Source organism: Pristiophorus japonicus, chromosome 12 (assembly GCF_044704955.1).
Source record: "Pristiophorus japonicus isolate sPriJap1 chromosome 12, sPriJap1.hap1, whole genome shotgun sequence".
Classification (NCBI taxonomy): Eukaryota; Metazoa; Chordata; class Chondrichthyes; family Pristiophoridae; genus Pristiophorus; species Pristiophorus japonicus.
Window position 1 is genome coordinate 205,937,871 of NC_091988.1, and position 22,790 is coordinate 205,960,660.

Sequence of the window (22,790 nt, forward strand, 5' to 3'; positions counted from 1 at the left end):
AGGGGGGTGTGTAAGGGGGCGAGGGGTGGGAGTGTGAGGGGTGAAGTGTGGGATGGAGGGATGTGTGGGGGGGGGGGTGGGGAGTGTGAGGAGGGGGAGTGTGAGGGGGGCAGCATGGGGGGGGCAGTGAGGGACGGGCAGTGAGGGGGGTGTTTACAGTGTGGGTGGGGGGGGCTACAAGATCCACAGGATGTGCTGGGGAAAGTTGCCACTTTGGCCAACCATGATGCCCTGGGCTACACTGGACAAAGGGCCACCGACACTCACTGTCCAGACCTACACATGATGCCTGGCTCCGTGGGCTCGGCACTGTGATGGGCAGGGAGGCACCCATTCCACAATTGCAGTTTGTGGTTGGATCCATAATCTCAGTGGGCTATTTATCCATGAGGGCATCACAGAAGAAGCCAACTCTGTCAGCACCCATTGGATAGAACGATGCCCCCCACCTGCGCCCCAGGAAACATGGCAGTCAGTGTAAGCCAATGCTGCCCGGACCACACTGAACCTGAGATCTTCCTGGTTACTCTCACATTTGCCCCCAAGGCACAAAGGAAGTCTGTATATAACAATTCTCAAATAGGCACCATGAGTGGCTTCTCGTGAACTGATGCCCTGACGTGCTTTGATCCCGGAACCGACACAGATTGACTGAGAGTGAACAGCACACAGAGGATTGTGTACCTGAATCACTGCAGTGTGAAGACACGCTGCCTGTTGACAAAGAACCTTCATCATCTGAAGTTGGATCTTCATTGTCATGGTCCGGACAATCCAGGGAGGGGGAGATACTTTCTAAATCGGAAGCACCAAGATCCTGGAAGAACTGTGACTCGATCTCGGACATCAGGGGGCTGGTGCCAGGGAGCGAGTCCACCTCTCGCCAGCCTTGTCCAACTCTGCCGTGGCCAGCAGGTTACTCCACATGCAGTCCTGCATCAACATGGAGGGCTCCATCTTCAGGGAGGCTTCCAAGTCCCAAATGAAACTCTGGTCAAGGAATTCATCGTCGTCCAGGAGCAACTCGGACATCAGTTCCAATTGGTCGGACTTGGACGGGATTAGGGTGGAAAGGGACTCGCAGAGATTGGCCTTGGGGAGGGGCGATGGCGCGGCAGAGGGCAACATCTCAAGTGTCTTCAGAAAGTCCTCGCAGGTCTGATAGAAATCTTCCTCTTCTAGGGACGGGAAAATCTCAAATTCACAGTTGATATTTCCGCTTTGAAGCATCGTGAGAAACAGCTGCAAAAAAAATACAACAAGGCGTTGAACCAAATTCGAATCAGCCCAAGGGAGCAGGGACCCTGTGTACTGAGTGTGTGGGGGGGGGGGCCGGTGGGGGCAGGGACCCTGTGCACTGAGTGTGTGGGGGGGGGCGGTGGGGGCAGGGCCCTGTGCACTGAGTGTGTGAGGGGGGGGCCAGTGCACTGAGTGTGGGGGGGAGGGGGGACCCTGTGCACTGAGTGTGTGTGGGGGGGGGCCAGTGCACTGAGTGTGTGGGGGGGAGGGGGGACCCTGTGCACTGAGTGTGTGGGGGGGGGGCCGGTGGGGGCAGGAACCCCGTGCACTGAGTGTGTGGGGGGGGGGGGCCAGTGCACTGAGTGTGTGGGGGCAGGGACCCTGTGCACTGAGTGTGTGTGTGTGGGGGAGGGGGGGGGGCGGTGGGGGCAGGGACCCTGTGCACTGAGTGTGTGGGGGGGGGGGGGCCGGGACCCTGTGCACTGAGTGTGTGGGGGGGGTGCCGGGACCCTGTGCACTGAGTGTGTGGGGAGGGCCGGGACCCTGTGCACTGAGTGTGTGGGGGGGGGGGGGCCGGGATCCTGTGCACTGAATGTGTGGGGGGGGGGGTCCGGGACCCTGTGCACTGAGTGTGTGGGGGGGGGGGCCGGGACCCTGGGGGAGGGGGGTGTGACCCTCTGCACAGTGTGGGTGGGGGTAGGGAACCCAGGCTCGCTGTGTGAAAGGAATCTTGGACCCTCCCAGTCTGTGAGCCTCAGGACCACACCGGGTCGTGCATTTACAAACGGAGCTGTGGGTAGCCCCCTCCTGGGAGTTGCCAACAGTTCTGTGCTCGGCAGATAACTGAGCACCAGCCAATCGGGGAAGGGGCAGGAAACCTGAAAACGACTTGATCAGTCACGGGGTGTCAGGCAAAATCTCTGACACCCCTTCCCCTTTAAACACAACAGGGGGGTTCTCCCCCAGAACCCCACCATCCCTGCCCGGCCCCTCATACCCTGGATACAGGTCACCAATGGCCATCTCACTGTCCCTGGCCTTTCATACAATCAGAGTGAAATACAACCTGCTTTTGTCAGCTTCGAACACAGACCCAGACCTGACTGTGTGGCCCAGTCCTGTACTACCCCACGGCACGCCCCCATCTCCCTGCCCCCCCCTCCCTATCATCCCCCCCACCATTTCCCTTCTAGAACCAGGAGATGAAGTTTCCATTAAAGAGCTGAAAATAGCAAAGCCCCGAACAGGAGTCGGCCATTCGGCCCCTCGAGTCTGCTCCGCCATTCAATGAGATCGCGGCTGATCTACGACCTTACTCCATATACCCACCTTTGCCCCATATCCATTAATACCTTTAGTTAACAAAAATCCATCAATCTCTGATTTAAAATTAACAGTTGATCCAGCATCAACTGCCGTTTGCAGAAGAGAGCTCCAGACCTCTCCCACCCTGTGTGTGTAGAAGTGTTTCCTAATTTGCCTCCTGAAAGGTTTGGCTCTAATTTATAGACTCTGGCCCCTAGTCCTAGACTCCCCAACCAGCAGGAATAGCTTCTATCTATCCTATCAGTTCCCCTTAATATCCTGAAAACGTTGAGCAGATCACCGCTTAACCTTCTAAATTCTAGGGAATACAAACCTAATTTGTTTAACCCCGCCTCCTAACTTAACCCTTGGAGTCCGGGTATCATTCTGTAAACCTACGCTGCACTCCCTCCGAGGCCAATATATCCTCCCTCAGGAGTGGTGCCCGGAACTGCTCACAGTGCTCCAGGTGTGGGCTAACCAGGGTTTTGTACAGCTGCAGCATAACCTCTACCCCCTTGTATTCTAGTCCTCCAGATATAAAGGCCAGCATTCCATTAGCCTTTGATGATCTCACATGTGCCTATATTGAAATCCATTTGCCACAGTTTTGCTCATTCACTGAATCTATCGATAATCTATCAATATCCCTTTGAATCCAGACTCTTGACCTTTGACCGAGCACCCGATAGTTTTAGGGCCATTCAGCCCCTCGAGCCTGTCCCACCTGTTGTTTCATCCACAATATCATCGGTCAAACCGGGATGCTGCAGCTGTACAAAACCCTGCAGCATACAGGCAGAAAAACCACCAGAACACGGGACATCTCATCTCAAACTCCCACCGTTAGTCAGAACCCGCCTGACAGACCAGAATTAGGATCCCAAACACCACAAACTCCCAGCAGCCAGCCAGTCCCGGGATTTGCTGGAAAGCTGTGTAAGCGAGCCTTACCTGAGTGTAGCACTGGGAGGGAGCGATGCCAATCAGAGGCTCTGGGCTGTGTCGGATTCCCTTTGACCCGCTCTGACTGTACTCACCATCCAGGGGCAACCCCACTTTATAAATCAACCCGCCTCCCTCTTCTGCTCATTTAAATACTCGACAGTTTTTAGAAACACCTCCAGGAATGTCTCCAACGGACTGGAAACCACGTTCTTGTCAGCCGACACCGAATTTACATTCCATAACTTTCACCAGATTCTCCCGAAAGATAAACGTTTGCTGTTAACCATCCGAGAAATTCCTAGACTGGTTTAAGCCCCTTGATACTTGGCGTCACAATGATATTAAGAAGTGAATGTTTTACAAAACCCATATCGTTTAGCGGGACTTTGGCAATTTTATTCTAAGCTTCCCAAACAGTGACCCCGCGACAGACTCCAGGGGAGGCGGAGACTCGACCCCGTCTCTCCACTCACTCACTGGCATGCTGCATTCACAGGTCTTGCTATTTTAGATTCCAAACATTGTTTCAAAACCATCAGCTCCGTGATGAATGGATGGACAGACACAGAGAGAGAGAGAGAGAGAGAGAGAGACAGAGAGAGAGAGAGAGACAGAGAGGGAGAGAGACACACTGACACAGAGACAGAAAGACAGAGACATAGAGAGGGAAACAGAGAGAGGGAGAGACAGAGACAGAAAGACAGAGAGAGAGAGAGACAGACAGAGAGAGAGAGACACTGACACAGAGACAGCAAGACAGAGAGAGAGATGGAGACAGACAGAGAGAGAGACAGAAAGACACTGACACAGAGACAGAAAGACAGAGAGAGAGAGAGGGAGACAGACAGAGAGAGAGACAGAGAGACACTGACACAGAGACAGAAAGACAGAGAGAGAGAGAGACAGAGATACACTGACACAGAGACAGAAAGACAGAGAGAGAGAGGGAGACAGACAGAGAGAGAGACAGAGAGACACTGACACAGAGACAGAAAGAGAGAGGGAGATAGACAGAGAGAGAGACAGAAAGAGAGAGAGAGAGAGAGACACAGACAGACAGACAGACAGAGAGAGACAGAGAGACACTGACACAGAGACAGAAAGACAGAGAGAGGGAGACAGACAGAGAGAGAGAGAGAGAGGGAGACAGACAGAGAGAGAGAGAGAGAGAGAGGGAGACAGACAGAGAGAGAGAGACAGAGAGACACTGACACAGAGACAGAAAGAGAGAGAGAGAGAGAGAGAGAGACAGACAGACAGAGAGAGAGACAGAGAGACACTGACACAGAGACAGACAGACAGAGAGAGAGAGAGAGACAGGGAGACACTGACACAGAGACAGACAGACAGAGAGAGAGAGAGAGACACTGACACAGAGACAGAAAGACAGAGAGAGAGAGAGAGACAGACAGACAGACAGAGAAGAGAGACACTGACACAGAGACAGAAAGACAGAGAGAGAGAGAGAGACAGACAGACAGAGAGAGAGACAGAGAGACAGTGACACAGAGACAGAAAGACAGAGAGAGGGAGAGAGAGACAGACAGAGAGAGACAGAGAGACACTGACACAGAGACAGAAAGACAGAGAGAGAGAGGGAGACAGACAGAGAGAGAGGGAGACAGACAGAGAGAGACAGAAAGACACTGACACAGAGACAGAAAGACAGAGAGAGAGAGAGAGAGAGAGAGACAGACAGACAGACAGACAGACACTGACACAGAGACAGAAAGACAGAGAGAGAGAGACAGACACGGAGACACACTTCTCACTCAGACACAGACATCACACTGAGCACTGGGGAATATCGCCCCATTCCTCAGCAACCCGAGTGTTTAATACAAGCAGAGATGGAGCCATTGCAACCCGCTGTGTCTGACTCCGCTTCCCGTGGATCCAGCACAGATGGAGATAAACAAGGAATAAATTAAAATCCACAAACAGATCCGGAAACATCGACTCGCCCTGAATTAATATTATTTTTAAAATGAAGATGGTGGAGTGAGGAGTTTTATTGAAGTGTAACGGACACCCTGAGGGAGCGTCCCCAAATTCCTCTCGTATCCACAGGATTTGCAAACAGACAAGGCCAGTTCAATGCAAGCAGGAAAAATTAACCCTTTGGATTCCAGCTATGCCTAAAATATAGTTATAACAACAAAATCCTGAGTTGGACTCTGTCTGTGTTTGCAGTGATCTGAGATAGATACATTGTTAAACTAGGATTACAAAAAATGATGAAACAGTAAAGAATGTCAGTGAATATCGAACAGCAGGAAGCCAAGGATGGCGGTCCCTTTAAGATCAGGGTGGCTGCGATGACGTGGACCTCGCTGCTTTTCATTGGAAACTAAGCCAAGAAACCAAATCAATTGTTGAACTTAAACACCCTCCGGCAGGGCTCTGAGAGCGGACCAGAGACCAGAGACCAGTTCACAGCCCGGCCTTTGAAACAAAGACATTTGTAGAATGGTTTGAAATGACAGTGTTGGCAGGAGCCGTTCAGCCCATCGCTCTGGGAGTCGCTTGCTCTCAGTCCGACTCGGATCCAATTCCCCGCCCTTTCAAATGTTCCAGTCTCTGCCTCGGCAGCCTCTTGTGGGACACCATCCCAGTGACTGTCTGTGCAAGCGTTTACTGCAAATCCTTCTCCCAGTGATCCCCCTCAGTCTGAGCCTCCTGCCTGACTGATTCTCCAACACTTTGATAGATTTCAAACTCTTCTCCCTTTTACTGAAGAAAGCGCCAATTTTTAAGCCTTTCCTTAGAACCTCCCCTCCTTGGTTCCATTGTAGTGAATATTCAGTGTGCCCCCTTCCCTCAGTGCCCCCCATCCTGCCACAATGCCCGGTTATCTTTCCTGGGACGGGGAGCCCGGAACTGCTCACAATATTCCGAGTGTGATGTAACCAACATCTGACAATCACAGAATCTTTGTGCACAACACCAGACCCCGTTAGTCACTGTGTCAATTCCTGTAGTTAGATCTTAGGCCCCCCCCACACACACACATCCCCCAACATTGCCCCCCACACACGCATACACACACATCCCCCAACATTGCCCCCCCACACACACACACATCCCCCAACATTGTCCCCCCCCCACACACACACACACATCCCCCAACATCCCCCCCCCCCCACACACACACATCCCCCAACATTGTCCCCCCCACACACACACACATCCCCCAACATCCCCCCCCCCCCACACACACACATCCCCCAACATTGTCCCCCCCCCCACACACACACATCCCCCAACATTGTCCCCCCCCCACACACACATCCCCCAACATCCCCCCCCCCCACACACACACACATCCCCCAACATTGTCCCCCCCACACACACACACACATCCCCCAACATTGCCCCCCCACACACACACACACACCCCAACATTGCCCCCCCACACACACACATCCCCCAACATTGCCCCCCCCCCACACACACACACATCCCCCAACATTGCCCCCCCACACACACACATCCCCCAACATTGTCCCCCCCCACACACACACATACATCCCCCAACATTGCCCCCCCACACACACACACATACATCCCCCAACATTGCCCCCCCACACACACACACACACATCCCCCAACATTGCCCCCCCCCACACACATCCCCCAACATTGCCCCCCCACACACACACACACACACACACATCCCCCAACATTGTCCCCCCCCCCACACACACACATCCCCCAACATTGTGTGTCCCCCCCCACACACACACATACATCCCCCAACATTGTCCCCCCCCCCCACACACATCCCCCAACATTGCCCCCCCCCCACACACACACACATCCCCCAACATTGCCCCCCCACACACACACATCCCCCAACATTGTGTGTCCCCCCCCACACACACACATCCCCCAACATTGTCCCCCCCCCCCACACACACACATCCCCCAACATTGTCCCCCCCCCCCACACACACACATCCCCCAACATTGTCCCCCCCCACACACACACACATCCCCCAACATTGCCCCCACACACACACACATCCCCCAACATTGCCCCCCCCACACACACACACATCCCCCAACATTGCCCCCCCCCCACACACACACACATCCCCCAACATTGCCCCCCCCCCCACACACACACACATCCCCCAACATTGCCCCCCCACACACACACACACACACACATCCCCCAACATTGTGTGTCCCCCCCCCACACACACATCCCCCAACATTGTGTGTCCCCCCCCCACACACACATCCCCCAACATTGTGTGTCCCCCCCCCACACACACACATCCCCCAACATTGTCCCCCCATTGGGACTGTTGACCCTCAGGATGTTGCAATGTTTCTGATTACAGCCCCCCACCGCCACCGCCACCGCCGCCTCCTCCCTCACCTCCCCGCTCCGCTCCGCTCCTGTTCCCGGTGTCGGTCCGGCTCTGGGTTCACTCCCGGTGTCGGTCCGGCTCTGCCCCTCTCCGGCTCCTCTCTCCTTTATACCGCCCCGCCTCGCCCCAACTCCCGCCAAAAGCCGGCACCAAACCCGCCCCCGCGGCCGGACCGCCCACAGCTCGGGACAGGGGGGGGGGCCTCCGGGACAGGGGGAGGCCTCCGGGACAGGGGGGGGCCTCCGGGACGAGTCGGGACAAGGGGGGGGGCTCCGGGACGAGTCGGGACAAGGGGGGGGGGGGCTCCGGGACGAGTCGGGACAAGGGGGGGGGGGGGCTCCGGGACGAGTCGGGACAAGGGGGGGGGCCTCCGGGACAGGGGGGGGCCTCCGGGACAGGGGGGGGCCTCCGGGACGAGTCGGGACAAGGGGGGGGGGGGGCTCCGGGACAGGGGGGGGCCTCCGGGACGAGTCGGGACAAGGGGGGGGGGGGCTCCGGGACGAGTCGGGACAAGGGGGGGGGGGGGGGCTCCGGGACGAGTCGGGACAAGGGGGGGGGGGGGCTCCGGGACAGGGGGGGGCCTCCGGGACGAGTCGGGACGGGGGGGGGGGGTCTCCTCCCGCTGCTTTTCCCGGACGGGGGCGGAACCAGAGTTGTAACTTTAACTGAAGTTGATCAATATCGGTCGCTGCTGTTTGATGTCTCGGTTGTAACTGATTAACACAACTTCCTGCAATAAATGTAACTTATTGTAAATTGTTACTGTAACTAACTCACTATTTTCATTTGTTTCTTTATGCAACAAACTTGTTGGTGAAACTTTATTAATGGAAATTTGTATTGGAACAGTAACTTATTAATCATAGAACCATACAAGTTTGCAGCACGGAAGGAGGCCATTTCGGAGACTATCCGGCCTAATCCCACTTTCCAGCTCTCGGTCCGTACGGCACTTCAAGTGCACATCCAATTATTTTTTATATGTGGTGAGGGTTTCTGTCTCTACCACCCTTTCAGGCAGTGAGTTCCAGATCCCACAACCCCAATTACTACCAATTACTTTAAACCCCTGGTTGTTGACCCCTCTGTGAAGGAAAATAGGTCCTTTCTACCCACTCTATCTAGGCCCCTCATAATTTTATACACTTCAATGAGGTCTCCCCTCATCCTCCTCTGTTCCAAAGAAAACAAACCCAGCCTATCCAACCTGCCCTCATAGCTAAAATTCTCCACACCCGCAACATCCTCGTAAATCTCCTCTGTACAAGTAGTGCAGTCACGTCCTTCCTGTAATGTGGTGACCAGAACTGCTACTCCAGCTGTGACCTAACCAGTGTTTTACACAGTTCAAGCATAACCTCCCTGCTCTTGTATTCTATGCCTCGGCTAATAAAGGTAAGTATTCCGTATGCCTTCTTAACCACCTTATCTACCTGGTTTGCTACCTTCAGGGATCTGTGGACCTGCACTCCAAGGTCCCTTTGTTCCTTTACACTGCTCAGTGTCCTACCATTTAATGTGTATTCACTTTCCTTGTTAGCCCTCCCCAAATGCATCACTTCACACTTCTCTGGATTAAATTCCATTTGCCACTGTTCTGCCCACCTGACCAGTACATCGATATCTTCCTGCAGTCCGCAGCTTTCTTCTTCATTATCAACCACACAGTCTATTTTAGAATCATCTGCAAACTTCTTAATCATGTCCCCTATATTCAAGTCTAGATCATTGATGTATACCACAAATAGCAAGGGACCCAGTACTGAGCCCTGCGGAACCCCACTGGTCACAAAAACACCCATCAACCATTACCCTTTGCTTCCTGCCTCTGAGCCAATTTTGGATCCAACTTGCTACTTTACTCTGGATTCCATGGGCTTTTACTTTTGTGACCAGTCCACCATGTGGGACCTTATCAAAAGCTTTGCTAAAATCCATATACACTGCCCTCATCGACCCTCCTGGTTACCTCCTCAAAAAATTCAATCAAGTTAGTCGGACACGACCTTCCCTTAACAAATCCATGCTGACTGTCCTTGATTAATCCGTGTCTTTCTAAATGAAGATTTATCCTGTCCTTCAGGATTTTTTCCAATAATTTTCCCACCACTGAGGTTAGGCTGACTGGCCTGTAATTACTCGGTCTATCCCTTTCTCCCTTCTTAAACAAAGGTACCATGTTAGCAGTCCTCCAGTCCTCTGGCACCACACCTGAGGGCCTGATGGACTGCATCCCAGAGTACTTAAGGAGGTGGCCTTGGAAATAGCGGATGCATTGACAGTCATTTTCCAACATTCTATTGACTCTGGATCAGTTCCTATCGAGTGATGGGTAGCCAATGTAACCCCACTTTTTAAAAAAGGAGGGAGAGAGAAAGCAGGGAATTATAGACCGGTCAGCCTGACCTCAGTAGTGGGTAAAATGATGGAATCAATTATTAAGGATGTCATAGCAGCGCATTTGGAAAATGGTGACATGATAGGTCCAAGTCAGCATGGATTTGTGAAAGGGAGATCATGCTTGACAAATCTTCTGGAATTTTTTGAGGATGTTTCCAATAAAGTGGACAAAGGAGTACCAGTTGATGTGGTATATTTGGACTTTCAGAAGGCTTTCGACAAGGTCCCACACAAGAGATTAATGTGCAAAGTTAAAGCAAATGGGATTGGGGGTAGTGTGCTGACGTGGATTGAGAACTGGTTGTCAGACAGGAAGCAAAGAGTAGGAGTAAATGGGTACTTTTCGGAATGGCAGGCAGTGACTAGTGGGGTACCGCAGGGTTCTGTGCTGGGGCCCCAGCTGTTTACATTGTACATTAATGATTTAGACGAGGGGATTAAATGTAGTATCTCCAAATTTGCGGATGACACTAAGTTGGGTGGCAGTGTGAGCTGCGAGGAGGATGCTATGAGGCTACAGAGTGATAGGTTAGGTGAGTGGGCAAATGCGTGGCAGATGAAGTATAATGTGGATAAATGTGAGGTTATCCACTTTGGTGGTAAAAACAGAGAGACAGACTATTATCTGAATGGTGACAGATTAGGAAAAGGGAAGGTGCAACAAGACCTGGGTGTCATGGTACATCAGTCATTGAAGGTTGGCATGCAGGTACAGCAGGCGGTTAAGAAAGCAAGTGGCATGTTGGCCTTCATAGCGAGGGGATTTGAGTACAGGGGCAGGGAGGTGTTGCTACAGTTGTACAGGGCCTTGGTGAGGCCACACCTGGAGTATTGTGTACAGTTTTGGTCTCCTAACTTGAGGAAGGACATTCTTGCTATTGAGGGAGTGCAGCGAAGATTCACCAGACTGATTCCCGGGATGGTGGGACTGACCTATCAAGAAAGACTGGATCAACTGGGCTTGTATTCACTGGAGTTCAGAAGAGTGAGAGGGGACCTCATAGAAACGTTTAAAATTCTGACGGGTTTGGACAGGTTGGATGCAGGAAGAATGTTCCCAATGTTGGAGAAGTCCAGAACCAGGGGTCACAGTCTAAGGATAAGGGGTAAGCCATTTAGGACCGAGATAAGGAGAAACTTCTTCACCCAGAGAGTGGTGAACCTGTGGAATTCTCTACCACAGGAAGTAGTTGAGGCCAATTCACTAAATATATTCAAAAGGGAGTTAGATGAAGTCCTTACTACTCGGGGGATCAAGGGGTATGGCGTGAAAGCAGGAAGTGGGTACTGAAGTTTCATGTTCAGCCATGAACTCATTGAATGGCGGTGCAGGCTAGAAGGGCTGAATGGCCTGCTCCTGCACCTATTTTCTATGTTTCTATGAAGCCAGAGAAGATTGGAAAACGATGGTCAAAGCCTCTGCTATTTCCACTTTTGCTTCGTTTAACAGCCTGGGATCCATTTCATCTGGGCAAGGGGACTTATCCACTTTCAAAGCTGCTAAACCCCTTAGTACCTCCTCTCTCACTATGTTTATTTTATCTAATATTTCACACTCCTCCTCCTCGATAGCAGTGTCTACATCGCCCCTCTCTTTTGTGAAAACAGAAGCAAATTATTCATTAAGAACCATATCCATGTCTTCCACTTCCACACAGATTACCTTCATGTAACAAGTACAGTTATAAGACAGAAGTATAAAAGGGCTGTGAAAATATAGTAAAAGGAGCTATTAAAGATAAATGAAACCTCCTGTCCAGCAATATACGCACCATCCAAAATCAGGCCGGGGACTCCTCAGAGAAGAATAACTGAAACTTGGCAACTAAATATTGCTGGTTATATCCTACGTTCCCTTTCTGGGACTCCTGCACAGGCCACTTGGCAGCTTTTCAATGGGAATAACCGCGCATGTGCGGAAATTAGAATGGTCCGTGCACCCAAACAATGACAGGGAATGTTGGTCACAATATAATCAGAAAGGACAGGGAGGGAAGGTGGGGGAGCTGTACTAATGAGATATAACGTAGTGGCTGCAGAAAAAAGGGACGGACAGAAGATTAGAAACAGGATCCACGTGTATTGAAACAAAAGATAAGAGATTGATCACACTAATAATGGGTATACTATAGACCACCTAATAGTGGAAAGGTGGCAGAGGAAGAAATATGTAAGCACATATGTAAAATGAGTAAAAGACATAGAATAATAATCATGGAAGCTTTTAACTACCCCAAATAAACTGGCAAGAAGAGGTAACAAAAGGGGTAGAGAGATGGGGTTTTTACAATGTGTGCAGGACTTCCTTCTTACCCATGTGTAAAAAGCCCAATGGAGGAGCCCTGCTGGATCCAGTAATGGGGAGTGAACCTGAACAGACCAGAGAAGTACGCGCAGGGAAACAGCTAGGCACTAACCATCACAACATAATAAGGTTTAAGATAAAGATTGAGAAGGACATAATTAAGACAATCACCAAAGTAATAAATTGGAGAAAAAGCTGATTTTAAAGGGCTGAGAATGGAACGAGGAAAATAAACTGGAAAAAATTATTGATAAAGAAATAGATGAGCAGTGGGTGATCGATATAGTCCAGCAGAAATATATCTCACTGAAAGCAAGAACAAACCAGCTAGTAATAAAACACTGCGGCTAGATTTTCCACTTTTGTGCTTATCACCCAAAAATGGGCTTTACTTCTGGCGTGGGCAGTAAAAAAGGGTTTTCAGATTGCAGCTCCTCGCCCACTCAAAGCACCCAGTCTCCATTTTTGAAATTCGGTGTTACCGCGAGCGATATGAAATAGCCGGTACTGTTAAATCTCGCTGACCTTCTGCCGTAAAGTGTCGCTGTCCTTAGCAACGGCATGGCAACGCTTGATTCCTGCGATTCAGGAGGTCAAGGGTCATCATGACATGCGCAGAAGAGGAGACAGAGAGAGGGAGCTGAGAGAGACTGAAGGCGTGTGTGGGTGTGGTGTGTGTTGTCTGGCTGTTGTGGGAGGCACGAGGGAGATTCACCAGCAGCAAAAGGCCTGCTAAGCACCAAGAACATAGTTGGCACCGAGTTTTTGTCCAACAAATAATATATAACATGGAAAAGATGGAAGAGGCCCTGGGGCTGGTAGCCAGGAACACTGGTGGCAGAGGGCTCCCAGTGGTCACCGGAGTGTGGCACTGCACCCCAAGGTGCCACACCCCCATTGCCAACCACACGAGAGTCAGGAGCAACATCTTGCTTCTGGCTCGGAGCACGTTCCCACCTCGGGACCGTCCTCTCCCGTATCCATCCAAGCAGCGGTTCGGCCGTCATTCCCCCCCTCCCCCCAATGAAGCATCGCCTGAGGAGCTCCTCGGCCAGGCAGTCTGGAGTCAGGAGGGGAAGGGGTATAGGTGGGGAAAAGCGGGTGGGGGGCGGTGAAAGAGGGTTGGGTTTTAACAGAAATACTGATGATTTCAGACAAATGTTCGGTTTAAATGTTTTTTACTCAACAAAACCTTGTTGCGCATTGGCTCAGATAGCTGCACCGTTACATGCTGGTGATTTCTTATCAAAGGGTATAATTACACTTAACTTCAATCAACTTAAATTTTAACTGTCACCAAGGTGATGCCCACCATTGATGTATCACATGCACACTCAGCCTTGTAAACATTCTTTCAGGCAAAGTGATCATTGATGAGCTCCTGACATAAGGCTCTTGCAGCTATCATGCCACCACGAGCCCTTTCATGTGGTCTACAGAGGGGAGGGGACATGGCTTCAGCGTCAGCCTGATTGTCTGGGCCAATGTCAGCGTCCGCCTCCTCGTCCTCCTCTTCTCTCTCTGGTGAGATGGACTGTCAGACTCATCAGGCAATTCTTGTCCCCTCCTGATAGCCAAGTTGTGCAGCATGGAGCACACCACCATGAATTGAGCTACCTGCTCAGAGCGGTATTGGAGCTCGCCTCCTGAGTGGGCCAGGCATCTGAAGCGCTGCTTCAGCACTCCAATGGTTTTCTCCACGAGATTGCGAGGAGGCTCTCGTTGTATCGACTCTTGGCTTCGGTGTGGGTGTCACGCAGGGGGGGGGTCATCAGCCAGGTGGTGAGGTCATATCCTTTGTCACCAAGCATCCAGCATTGACCTTGTGGCTGATTGTTAAACAAGTCAGATACAGTGCTCTCACGCAGGATGTGAGCATCATGGATGCTGCCCGGAAATTGAGCATTCACTGCCAGTATAATTTGCTGGTGGTCGACAACCAGCTGGACATTCGAGGAGTGGAATCCCTTGCGGTTCCTGAAAACCTCTGCATCCTGAAAAGGTGCCCACATCGCGATGTGCGTATAGGCTATTGCTCCCTGCACCTTCGGGAAGTTTGCAATTCTGGAGAATCTTTGAGCCCTCTCACTCTGCCTCCCTGGTCATAGGGAAGCTGATCAAGTCCCTCCTGCATGTGTACAGGGCTTCAGTGACCTGTCTACTGCAGCGATGTGTGGCATTCTGAGAAAGTCCGCAAATGTCACCAGTTGTGGCCTGAAAAGAACCCAAGGCATAGAACGACAGTGCCGCGGTGACTTTGACCTCGACAGACAGTGCAGTACTGATGGTGCTGGCAGGCTGCAGATCTCCCCTTATGAGCTGGCATACCTCAGTGATAACCTCTTTGTGGAAGCGCAGTCTCCGAAGGCAGGTGATCTCGGGCAAGTCGAGGTAAGACTGATTCTCCCTGTACTTGTGGGGGGTGTAACGTCTGGTCCTCCTCATCAGTCTGGCACATCGTACATTGGGCACATAATGCTGTGGAGCGTACCTTCGGTGATCTCGAGTCTGCTGCATGTAATTGGTCATCAAGAGAGGGTGAGAAAGGACAGGCCCCATTGCAGATCTGTTTTCCACCGATTGGTCACAAACAATAAATGTCCTGCCGAAGACACCTATTAAATTCCAATCAGTCACTGTATAGTCAAGATGTTTGTAGAGATGTTTACATCCAGTCCAACGACCTGCAGAGTATATCCGAACTCCCCCGAGGTTGAAGCACAGCAGCCTTTTAAAGGATGTGACATGTGATCTACAACATGGCGCCCATAACGCTGTGATTAGTTCTGGTTAGTTCCACTTTTTCTGGGTGGTTTTTTGGGCGAGCGATATTGTGGGCGATATGTGAGCGAGGTGGTGAAAGTGACGCTGGGCGATCTCATGGCCGCTAGTTTCGGTAAATATGATCTTTACAGCAAAAAAAAAAATGGCCGGGCAGTGTTACTGAATCTCAGCATTAAATCAGTGCGGAAAGTAACGCTGGGCGATATTATGGGCGTTGATTTCGCCCATTCTGATGATTCCGCCCCAAAAAAGTGGGCGGCGGTAATATTTTTTCCCGGCGTTAAGCCCATGGGGAAAGTAACACTCGGCGATAAGTTTTCAAAAAATGGGCGTCAGTTTCCATTTTGTGGCTAAATGGACGATATCTGGGCGTTATACGTCATTTCAGCGGTAAAGTGGGAGTTAAGTGGGCATTAAGCATGCAAAAAAAGTGGAGGTTCTAGCCCCAGGGATGAATAAAGAAATAGGGGCAAAATTGAAATGAAATAAAAAGGCAGATACTGACAAAAGGGATACACAAAGATTAGGAAAGAAGTAGAAAAAAATTAGGAAGGCAATGAGAAACTAAGAAATTAATTTATCAAGGAATATAAAAATAGTAAATTATTCTAGACACATAAATAAGAAAAGAAAAATCAGGATAAGGGACACACACGATAAACTCACAGGTTATAACAGTGAAATGGCTGATAGATTAAATAATTACTTTGCCTCGGTATTTACATGGTGGACACGACATTAAAAGAAGAGATCAAAAAAGATATAGGGACATTTAAGATTGAAAGAGAGGATGTAATTGATCATACATAGAGAGGATAAAACCCCTGGTCTGGATGGATTGCATCCGCGCATATTAAAAGAAGTTAAAGAGATAGCAGAAGCACTGTTACATATGTATATATATATTACATATATTACACACACACACACACATATATATATTTATATAAATTTATTGGAAAAGGGAGTAGTGCGAGAGGACTGGCAGACAGCTAATGTGATTCATATATTTAAAAAGGGAGATAGAACAAGTCCAGGGAACTAGAGACCAATTAGCTTAATGTCAGTGGCAGGAAAGATAATGGAATCCTTACTGAAAGATGTAAAGGAAAAAAATCTAGAAACTGAAAATATAATAAAGAGTAGGCAGCACAGATTTCAAACAGGAAGGTCGTGCTTGGCCAACCTTAATGAATTGTTTGAAGAAGTACCAGAAAGGGTATATAAGGGCAATGCATAGATGTAATATATTTAGATTTCCAAAAGGCCTTTGATAAAGTACCACACAGTAGACTCATAAATAAGGTCCGAATGTGGAATCAGGGGACAAGTAGCAGAATAGATAGTACAAAAGAAAAATACTGCGGGTGCTGGAATCTGAAAGAAAAAGAGAATGGTGTGGCCATTGGATTCTGGTGAAGGGTCATCGACCCGAAACATTAACTCTTTCTCTCCCCACAGATGCTACCTGACCCGCTGAGACTTCCAGCCTTCTCGGTTTTTATATTAGAATGGATAATAAGCTGGCTAGAAAACAGGAAAGAGAGTAGGGGTTAATGGTAGTTACTCAGACTGGCAAATGGAGAGAAGTGGTCCCACAGGATCGGTGCTGGGACCACTGTTGTTCACCATTTATATAAATGATTTATTTGGACTCGGGAATCGGAAGTACAATTTCCAAATTTGTGGACAACACCAAATTGGGGGTGTAGTTAATGCAGAGGAGGATTGCGATAAAATATAAGACGACTAATAAACTTGCAGAATGGGCAAATAATTGCCAAATGAAGTTCAATATAGATAAGCGTGAGGTGGCGCATTTTGATAGGAAAAATAAGGAGGCGACAGACTCCTCGGAAAATAGATGTCTAAATGGGGCAGAGGGATCTGGGGTACAGATACACAGATCACTAAAAGTAGCGATGCAGGTTAATTTCTAGAGGGATTGAATTGAAAAGCAGAGCAGTTATGTTAAACTTATAATCGAGCCTTGGTTAGACCACACTTGGAATACGGTAAACTGTTCTGGTCTCCATATTATAAAAAGGATATAGAGGCCATGGAGAAGGTGCAGAAAATATTTACTAGAATGATACCAGAACTAAGAAGTGAATTTTTTTGTTACTTAACTGTAACTTGTTCTTGTAACACCAATCTATTAATGTAAGGCCTGGCTAGCTCAGTTGGTATACAGGTACAGCAGGCGGTGAAGGTGGTAAATGGTATGTTGGTTTTCGTAGCTAAGGGATTTGAGTATAGGAGCAGGGAGGTCTTACTGCAGTTGTACAGGGCCTTGGTGAGGCCTCACCTGGAATATTGTGTTCAGTTTTGGTCGCCTAATCTGAGGAAGGATGTTCTTGCTATTGAGGGAGTACAGCGAAGGTTCACCAGACTGATTCCTGGGATGGCTGGACTGACATATGAGGAGAGACTGGATCAACTGGGTCTTTATACATTGGGGTTTAGAAGGATGAGAGGGGATCTCATAGAAACGTATAAGATTCTGACGGGACTGGACAGGTTAGATGCAGGAAGAATGTTCCCGATGTTGGGGAAGTCCAGAACCAGGGGACATAGTCTTAGGATAAGGGGTAAGCCATTTAGGACTGAGATGAGGAGAAACTTCTTCACTCAGAGAGTTGTTAACTTGTGGAATTCCCTATCGCAGAGAGTTGTTGAGGCCAGTTCATTGGATATATTCAAGAGGGAGTTAGATATGGCCCTTATGGCTAAAGGGATCAAGGGGTATGGAGAGAAAGCAGGAAAGGGGTACTGAGGGAATGATCAGCCATGATCTTATTGAATGGTGGTGCAGGCTCGAAGGGCTGAATGGCCTATTCCTGCACCTTTTTTCTATGTTCTATGTTTCTAAGTCAGTCATGTAATCTATTAATGCAGACGGTTATTGTGACTTGCTCATGTAACTTACTTTGTTTTATTTGTAAATTCATTTTTTTGTTTTGACTCCAATTTTCTATCCCTAGCCCCCTGAACCCACTCACTCCTACAAGAAGCCAGAATTTCAATGAGATTGGTTTGACAAAATAGGGAGATTCCTGTGTATTATTTTGTAAAGTTTTAGTTAGATTGGGTAAATCCAATTTAAAATTAGCCACAGCCATCTGATCTCTGGGGCAATCCCACTGACCTGATCAGACCGATCAACAAGAACGCTTTATTCTGAATTCTCACTCTTTGTTTGTGTTGATGTCTGTATTTAGAAATTAATAATCAAAAGTTTATTTTGTGGTTTTGTTCAAAAAAGCAAGTATCTGTCGAATGAAGGACTTTGTGGCTTAAATCACAGCTGCTGCTGCTCATCTGTGGTTCTGGAACAAGTGATCATCATCGTGGACAAACTGGAAATGGTGAATGACAGCTTCATCCAAAAGTCTTGACAAACTGAGTGAGAAATGTGTTGTCAAAAGGATTCAATATCTTGCAGCCTCAGTGTATTCTTTAATCTGTAAATAAATGTGAAAATGTTCCCGTTATGGTGTGTGGCTGCACAGCGGTCTGGAGGTCCTGCTCACCGACTTTACAATGGAAATAGCGCGCATGCCCGGGAACTTGAACGGGCCGCGCAGTCACAAAATAATTAGCGGGAACATTGAATATGAACATTTGTAGCTTTTAGACTGTGTTAACTCATGCACGCCATGTGAGGACACAGGAGAAGGAGTTTGAAGGCAAGTTAATACCAGCAAGTAACTATTTTTGTTCACACTGCCACCCTTGCTCTCTCACTCAGTAACACTGAGGCAGACACTGCACAACATTGGCAGGGCACACATCTTACCGTTATTTGAAGGCATGCCATCCTGAAACCATGGCAACAGATCATCGTTCTCCTACAGGCTCATGAGATGGTGGCAGCTGGTAGCAGGCAGGATATAAGCACTTCTCACAAGGCACTGTCCTGCCCGCCACTGACTCACAGATCCAAACACCCCAGGGGAGGCAATACTGGGTCAGGTATTGCTCACAAGTGTGCAAGCGCAGGAGGAGGTGACATTGGAGCATCCACCCGAGGCATTGCTGTGCTGCATGGGTAGGGCATTGGCATCCAACAGTCCCAACTTTCAGGAAAGAACTGTGTGATGAGCAAAAGACCCTCACGGCACCAGTTGAGATTGTGCGAAACACTCTGCATGGAGAATGTGAAGGATGTTCTTCTAAGGTGAAAGAGCGGGGCAGTGGGATTAGTTTGGGATTGATACAGGACTATGGGGAGAGAGTGGGGCAGTGGGATTAGTTTGGGGATTGATACAGGGCTATGGAGAGAGAGCGGGGCAGTGGGATTAGTTTGGGGATTGATACAGGGCTATGGGGAGAGTGCGGGGCAGTGGGATTAGTTTGGGGATTGATACAGGGCTATGGGAAGAGCGGGGCAGTGGGATTAGTTTGGGGATTGATACAGGGCTATGGGGAGAGAGCGGGGCAGTGGGATTAGTTTGGGGATTGATACAGGACTATGGGGAGAGTGCGGGGCAGTGGGATTAGTTTGGGGATTGATACAGGGCTATGGGGAGAGAGCGGGGCAGTGGGATTAGTTTGGGGATTGATACAGGGCTATGGGAAGAGCGGGGCAGTGGGATTAGTTTGGGATTGATACAGGGCTATGGGAAGAGCGGGGCAGTGGGACTAGTTTGGGATTGATACAGGGCTATGGGAAGAGCGGGGCAGTGGGATTAGTTTGGGATTGATACAGGGCTATGGGAAGAGCGGGGCAGTGGGACTAGTTTGGGATTGACACAGGGCTATGGGAAGAGCGGGGCAGTGGGATTAGTTTGGGATTGATACAGGGCTATGGGGAGAGAGTGGAAGGATGCCTCGGGTGGATGCTCCAATGTCACCTCCTCCTGCTCTTGCACACTTGTGAGCAATACCTGACCCAGTATTGCCTCCCCTGGGGTGTTTGGAGACAGCTCAGAGGTTCACTCGGTTGATTTTGGAGATGAAGGGGTTGACTTATGAAGAAAAGTTGAGCAGGTTGGGCCTATACTCACTGGAGTTTAGAAAAATGAGGTGTGATCTTATCGAAACATATAAAGGTACTGAGGGAGCTCGACAAGGTGGATGCAGAGAGGATATTTCCACTCATAGGGGAATCTAGAACTAGGGGACATAGTCTCAGAATAAGGGGCTGCCCATTTAAAACTGAGATGAGGAGGAATTACTTCTCTCAGAGGGTTGTAAATCTGTGGAATTCTCTGCCTCAGAGAGCTGTAGAGGCTGGGACATTGAATATATGTAAGGCGGAGATAGACAGAATTTTTAACGATGAGAGTGAAGGGTTATGGGGAGCGGGCGGGAAGTGGAGCTGAGTCCATCGGATCAGCCATGATCGTATTAAATGGCGGAGCAGGCTCGAGGGGCCAAATAGCCGACTCCTGCTCCTATTTCTTATGTTCTTATCTGCACCTCAACTCCATCTACCCACCTTTCTTCCACATCCCTCGATACCCTTATTCAACAAACATCGATCACTCAGTCCTAAAAGCCATAATTGACCCCCAGCACCAACAGCCTTTTGAGGGAGAGAGTTCCCGATTCCCACTGCCCTTTGTGTGAGGAGCGCTTCCTGACATCACCCTGAAGGGCCTGGCTCTAATTTTAAGATTGTGCCCTGCCCAGAGGAGATAAGTAGCAGACACAGGTCATAAAATCACTTCCTCAAGTGTGCACAGCTGGTTTGCAGACCAGCCGATTGTAGGTCAGACTCCCCCTCCCCTTTTATAGGGGGCACTTGTAAATTATGGTTTTAGAGCCCCCAAAAAAACGACAAAAATACATTAAAAAAAAGGGCCTTGGGAATTGTTTGGAGTGTCCCCCAGATCGGGGGGCACTTGTATAATTTGCCTCTCGGTGCCCTAAAAAAACAAAACCAAAAAAAGGGCACCTGAAAAGTGTTTGGAGTGTCCCCCCCCCTTTAATAAGGGGGCACTTGTTTTAACGTTTGTTTTTGATTTGACAACAAAAAGAGTTGTGGGTCAGACTGGGGTGAGGCAATGGTCACAGCCTGAGGCGAGGTAGACTTTTCTTCCTGCTCGATTTTCTCACAATGCCATTCCTGGAGGGCAATTGAGTTTTGGGCCCATTGCTCACCAAACCCATCCGACCCCCACCAAACCAGCCCACCCCGTGACACTGCCCCCGAACAGTCAGATTGTACCCCCACCTATGGGACAGCCGCCTAATTCAGGGGATCAGATTCAATCCCAAAGGCAGTACCTGACTCGAGCCTGTACCCCACCCAGAGTCCGTACCCCACACAGGGTCCGTACACCCCACACAGGGTCCGTACACCCCACACAGGGTCCGTACACCCCACACAGGGTCCGTACACCCCACACAGGGTCCGTACACCCCACACAGGGTCCGTACACCCCACACAGGGTCCGTACACCCCACACAGGGTCCGTACACCCCACACAGGGTCTGTACCCCACCCGTGGCCTGTATATTCAGGGTGGAAAGCTGGGAGGGAAGTGAAGGGGAATATTTATCTGCTCCCTGTTCCTGGGGTTCTGAAACCGGGCGAGCGGATGGAGACTGTAACCCAATGCGACAATATTCCTGTTGCAGGAAACCGCTAACAATGAATCTGCACAAACTGTAACCAAGCAACAGGGCTGTGGCAGCTCGGAAACGGACTTTGTGCTGCCAAAAATCAGGTTCCTGGAATTCCCTGCACAAACATGACACTGGCTGACTCTCCCCTCACATTCTGCAACCTGAGACAGAGAGGGGGGGGGTGGAGACAGAGAGGGGGGGGTGGAGACAGAGAGGGGGGGGTGGAGACAGAGAGAGGGGGGGTGGAGACAGAGAGAGGGGGGGTGGAGACAGAGAGAGGGGGGGTGGAGACAGAGAGAGGGGGGGGAGACAGAGGGGGGGGAGAGAGAGAGAGGGGGGGGAGACAGAGAGAGGGGGGGGAGACAGAGAGAGGGGGGGGAGACAGAGAGAGGGGGGGGAGACAGAGAGAGGGGGGGGAGACAGAGAGAGGGGGGGGAGACAGAGAGGGGGGGGAGACAGAGAGAGGGGGGGAAGACAGAGAGAGGGGGGGAGACAGAGAGAGGGGGGGAGACAGAGAGAGGGGGGGAGACAGAGAGAGGGGGGGAGACAGAGAGAGGGGGGGAGACAGAGAGAGGGGGGGAGACAGAGAGAGGGGGGGAGACAGAGAGAGGGGGGGAGACAGAGAGAGGGGGGGAGACAGAGAGAGGGGGGGAGACAGAGAGAGGGGGGGAGACAGAGAGGGGGGGGAGACAGAGAGGGGGGGGAGACAGAGAGGGGGGGGAGACAGAGAGGGGGGGAAGACAGAGAGGGGGGGGAGACAGAGAGGGGGGGGAGACAGAGAGGGGGGGGAGACAGAGAGGGGGGGGGAGACAGAGAGGGGGGGGGAGACAGAGAGAGTGGGGGGAGACAGAGAG

General features: G+C 50.2%; 2 protein-coding genes across 2 annotated transcripts in view; one reads left to right on the forward strand and one right to left on the reverse strand.

Annotated features, from left to right (window-relative positions):
- The window catches only part of LOC139277126 (myc proto-oncogene protein-like), an 8,300-nt gene extending 4,697 nt beyond the window's left edge, over positions 1–3,603 (reverse strand). The window contains 3 exon segments of the mRNA XM_070895145.1: positions 685–876; positions 879–1,242; positions 3,499–3,603. Of these exon segments, the coding sequence (XP_070751246.1) occupies positions 685–876; positions 879–1,230 (544 nt within the window). The 5' untranslated portion in view covers positions 1,231–1,242; positions 3,499–3,603.
- Positions 1–18,766, forward strand: part of rbl1 (retinoblastoma-like 1 (p107)) — a 210,508-nt gene extending 191,742 nt beyond the window's left edge. Inside the window, exon 23 of the mRNA XM_070896496.1 lies at positions 18,668–18,766. The gene's annotated coding sequence lies outside the window, so the exon portion shown is untranslated. The remainder of the gene's footprint in view (positions 1–18,667) is intronic.
- The last annotated feature ends 4,024 nt before the right edge of the window (positions 18,767–22,790 follow it).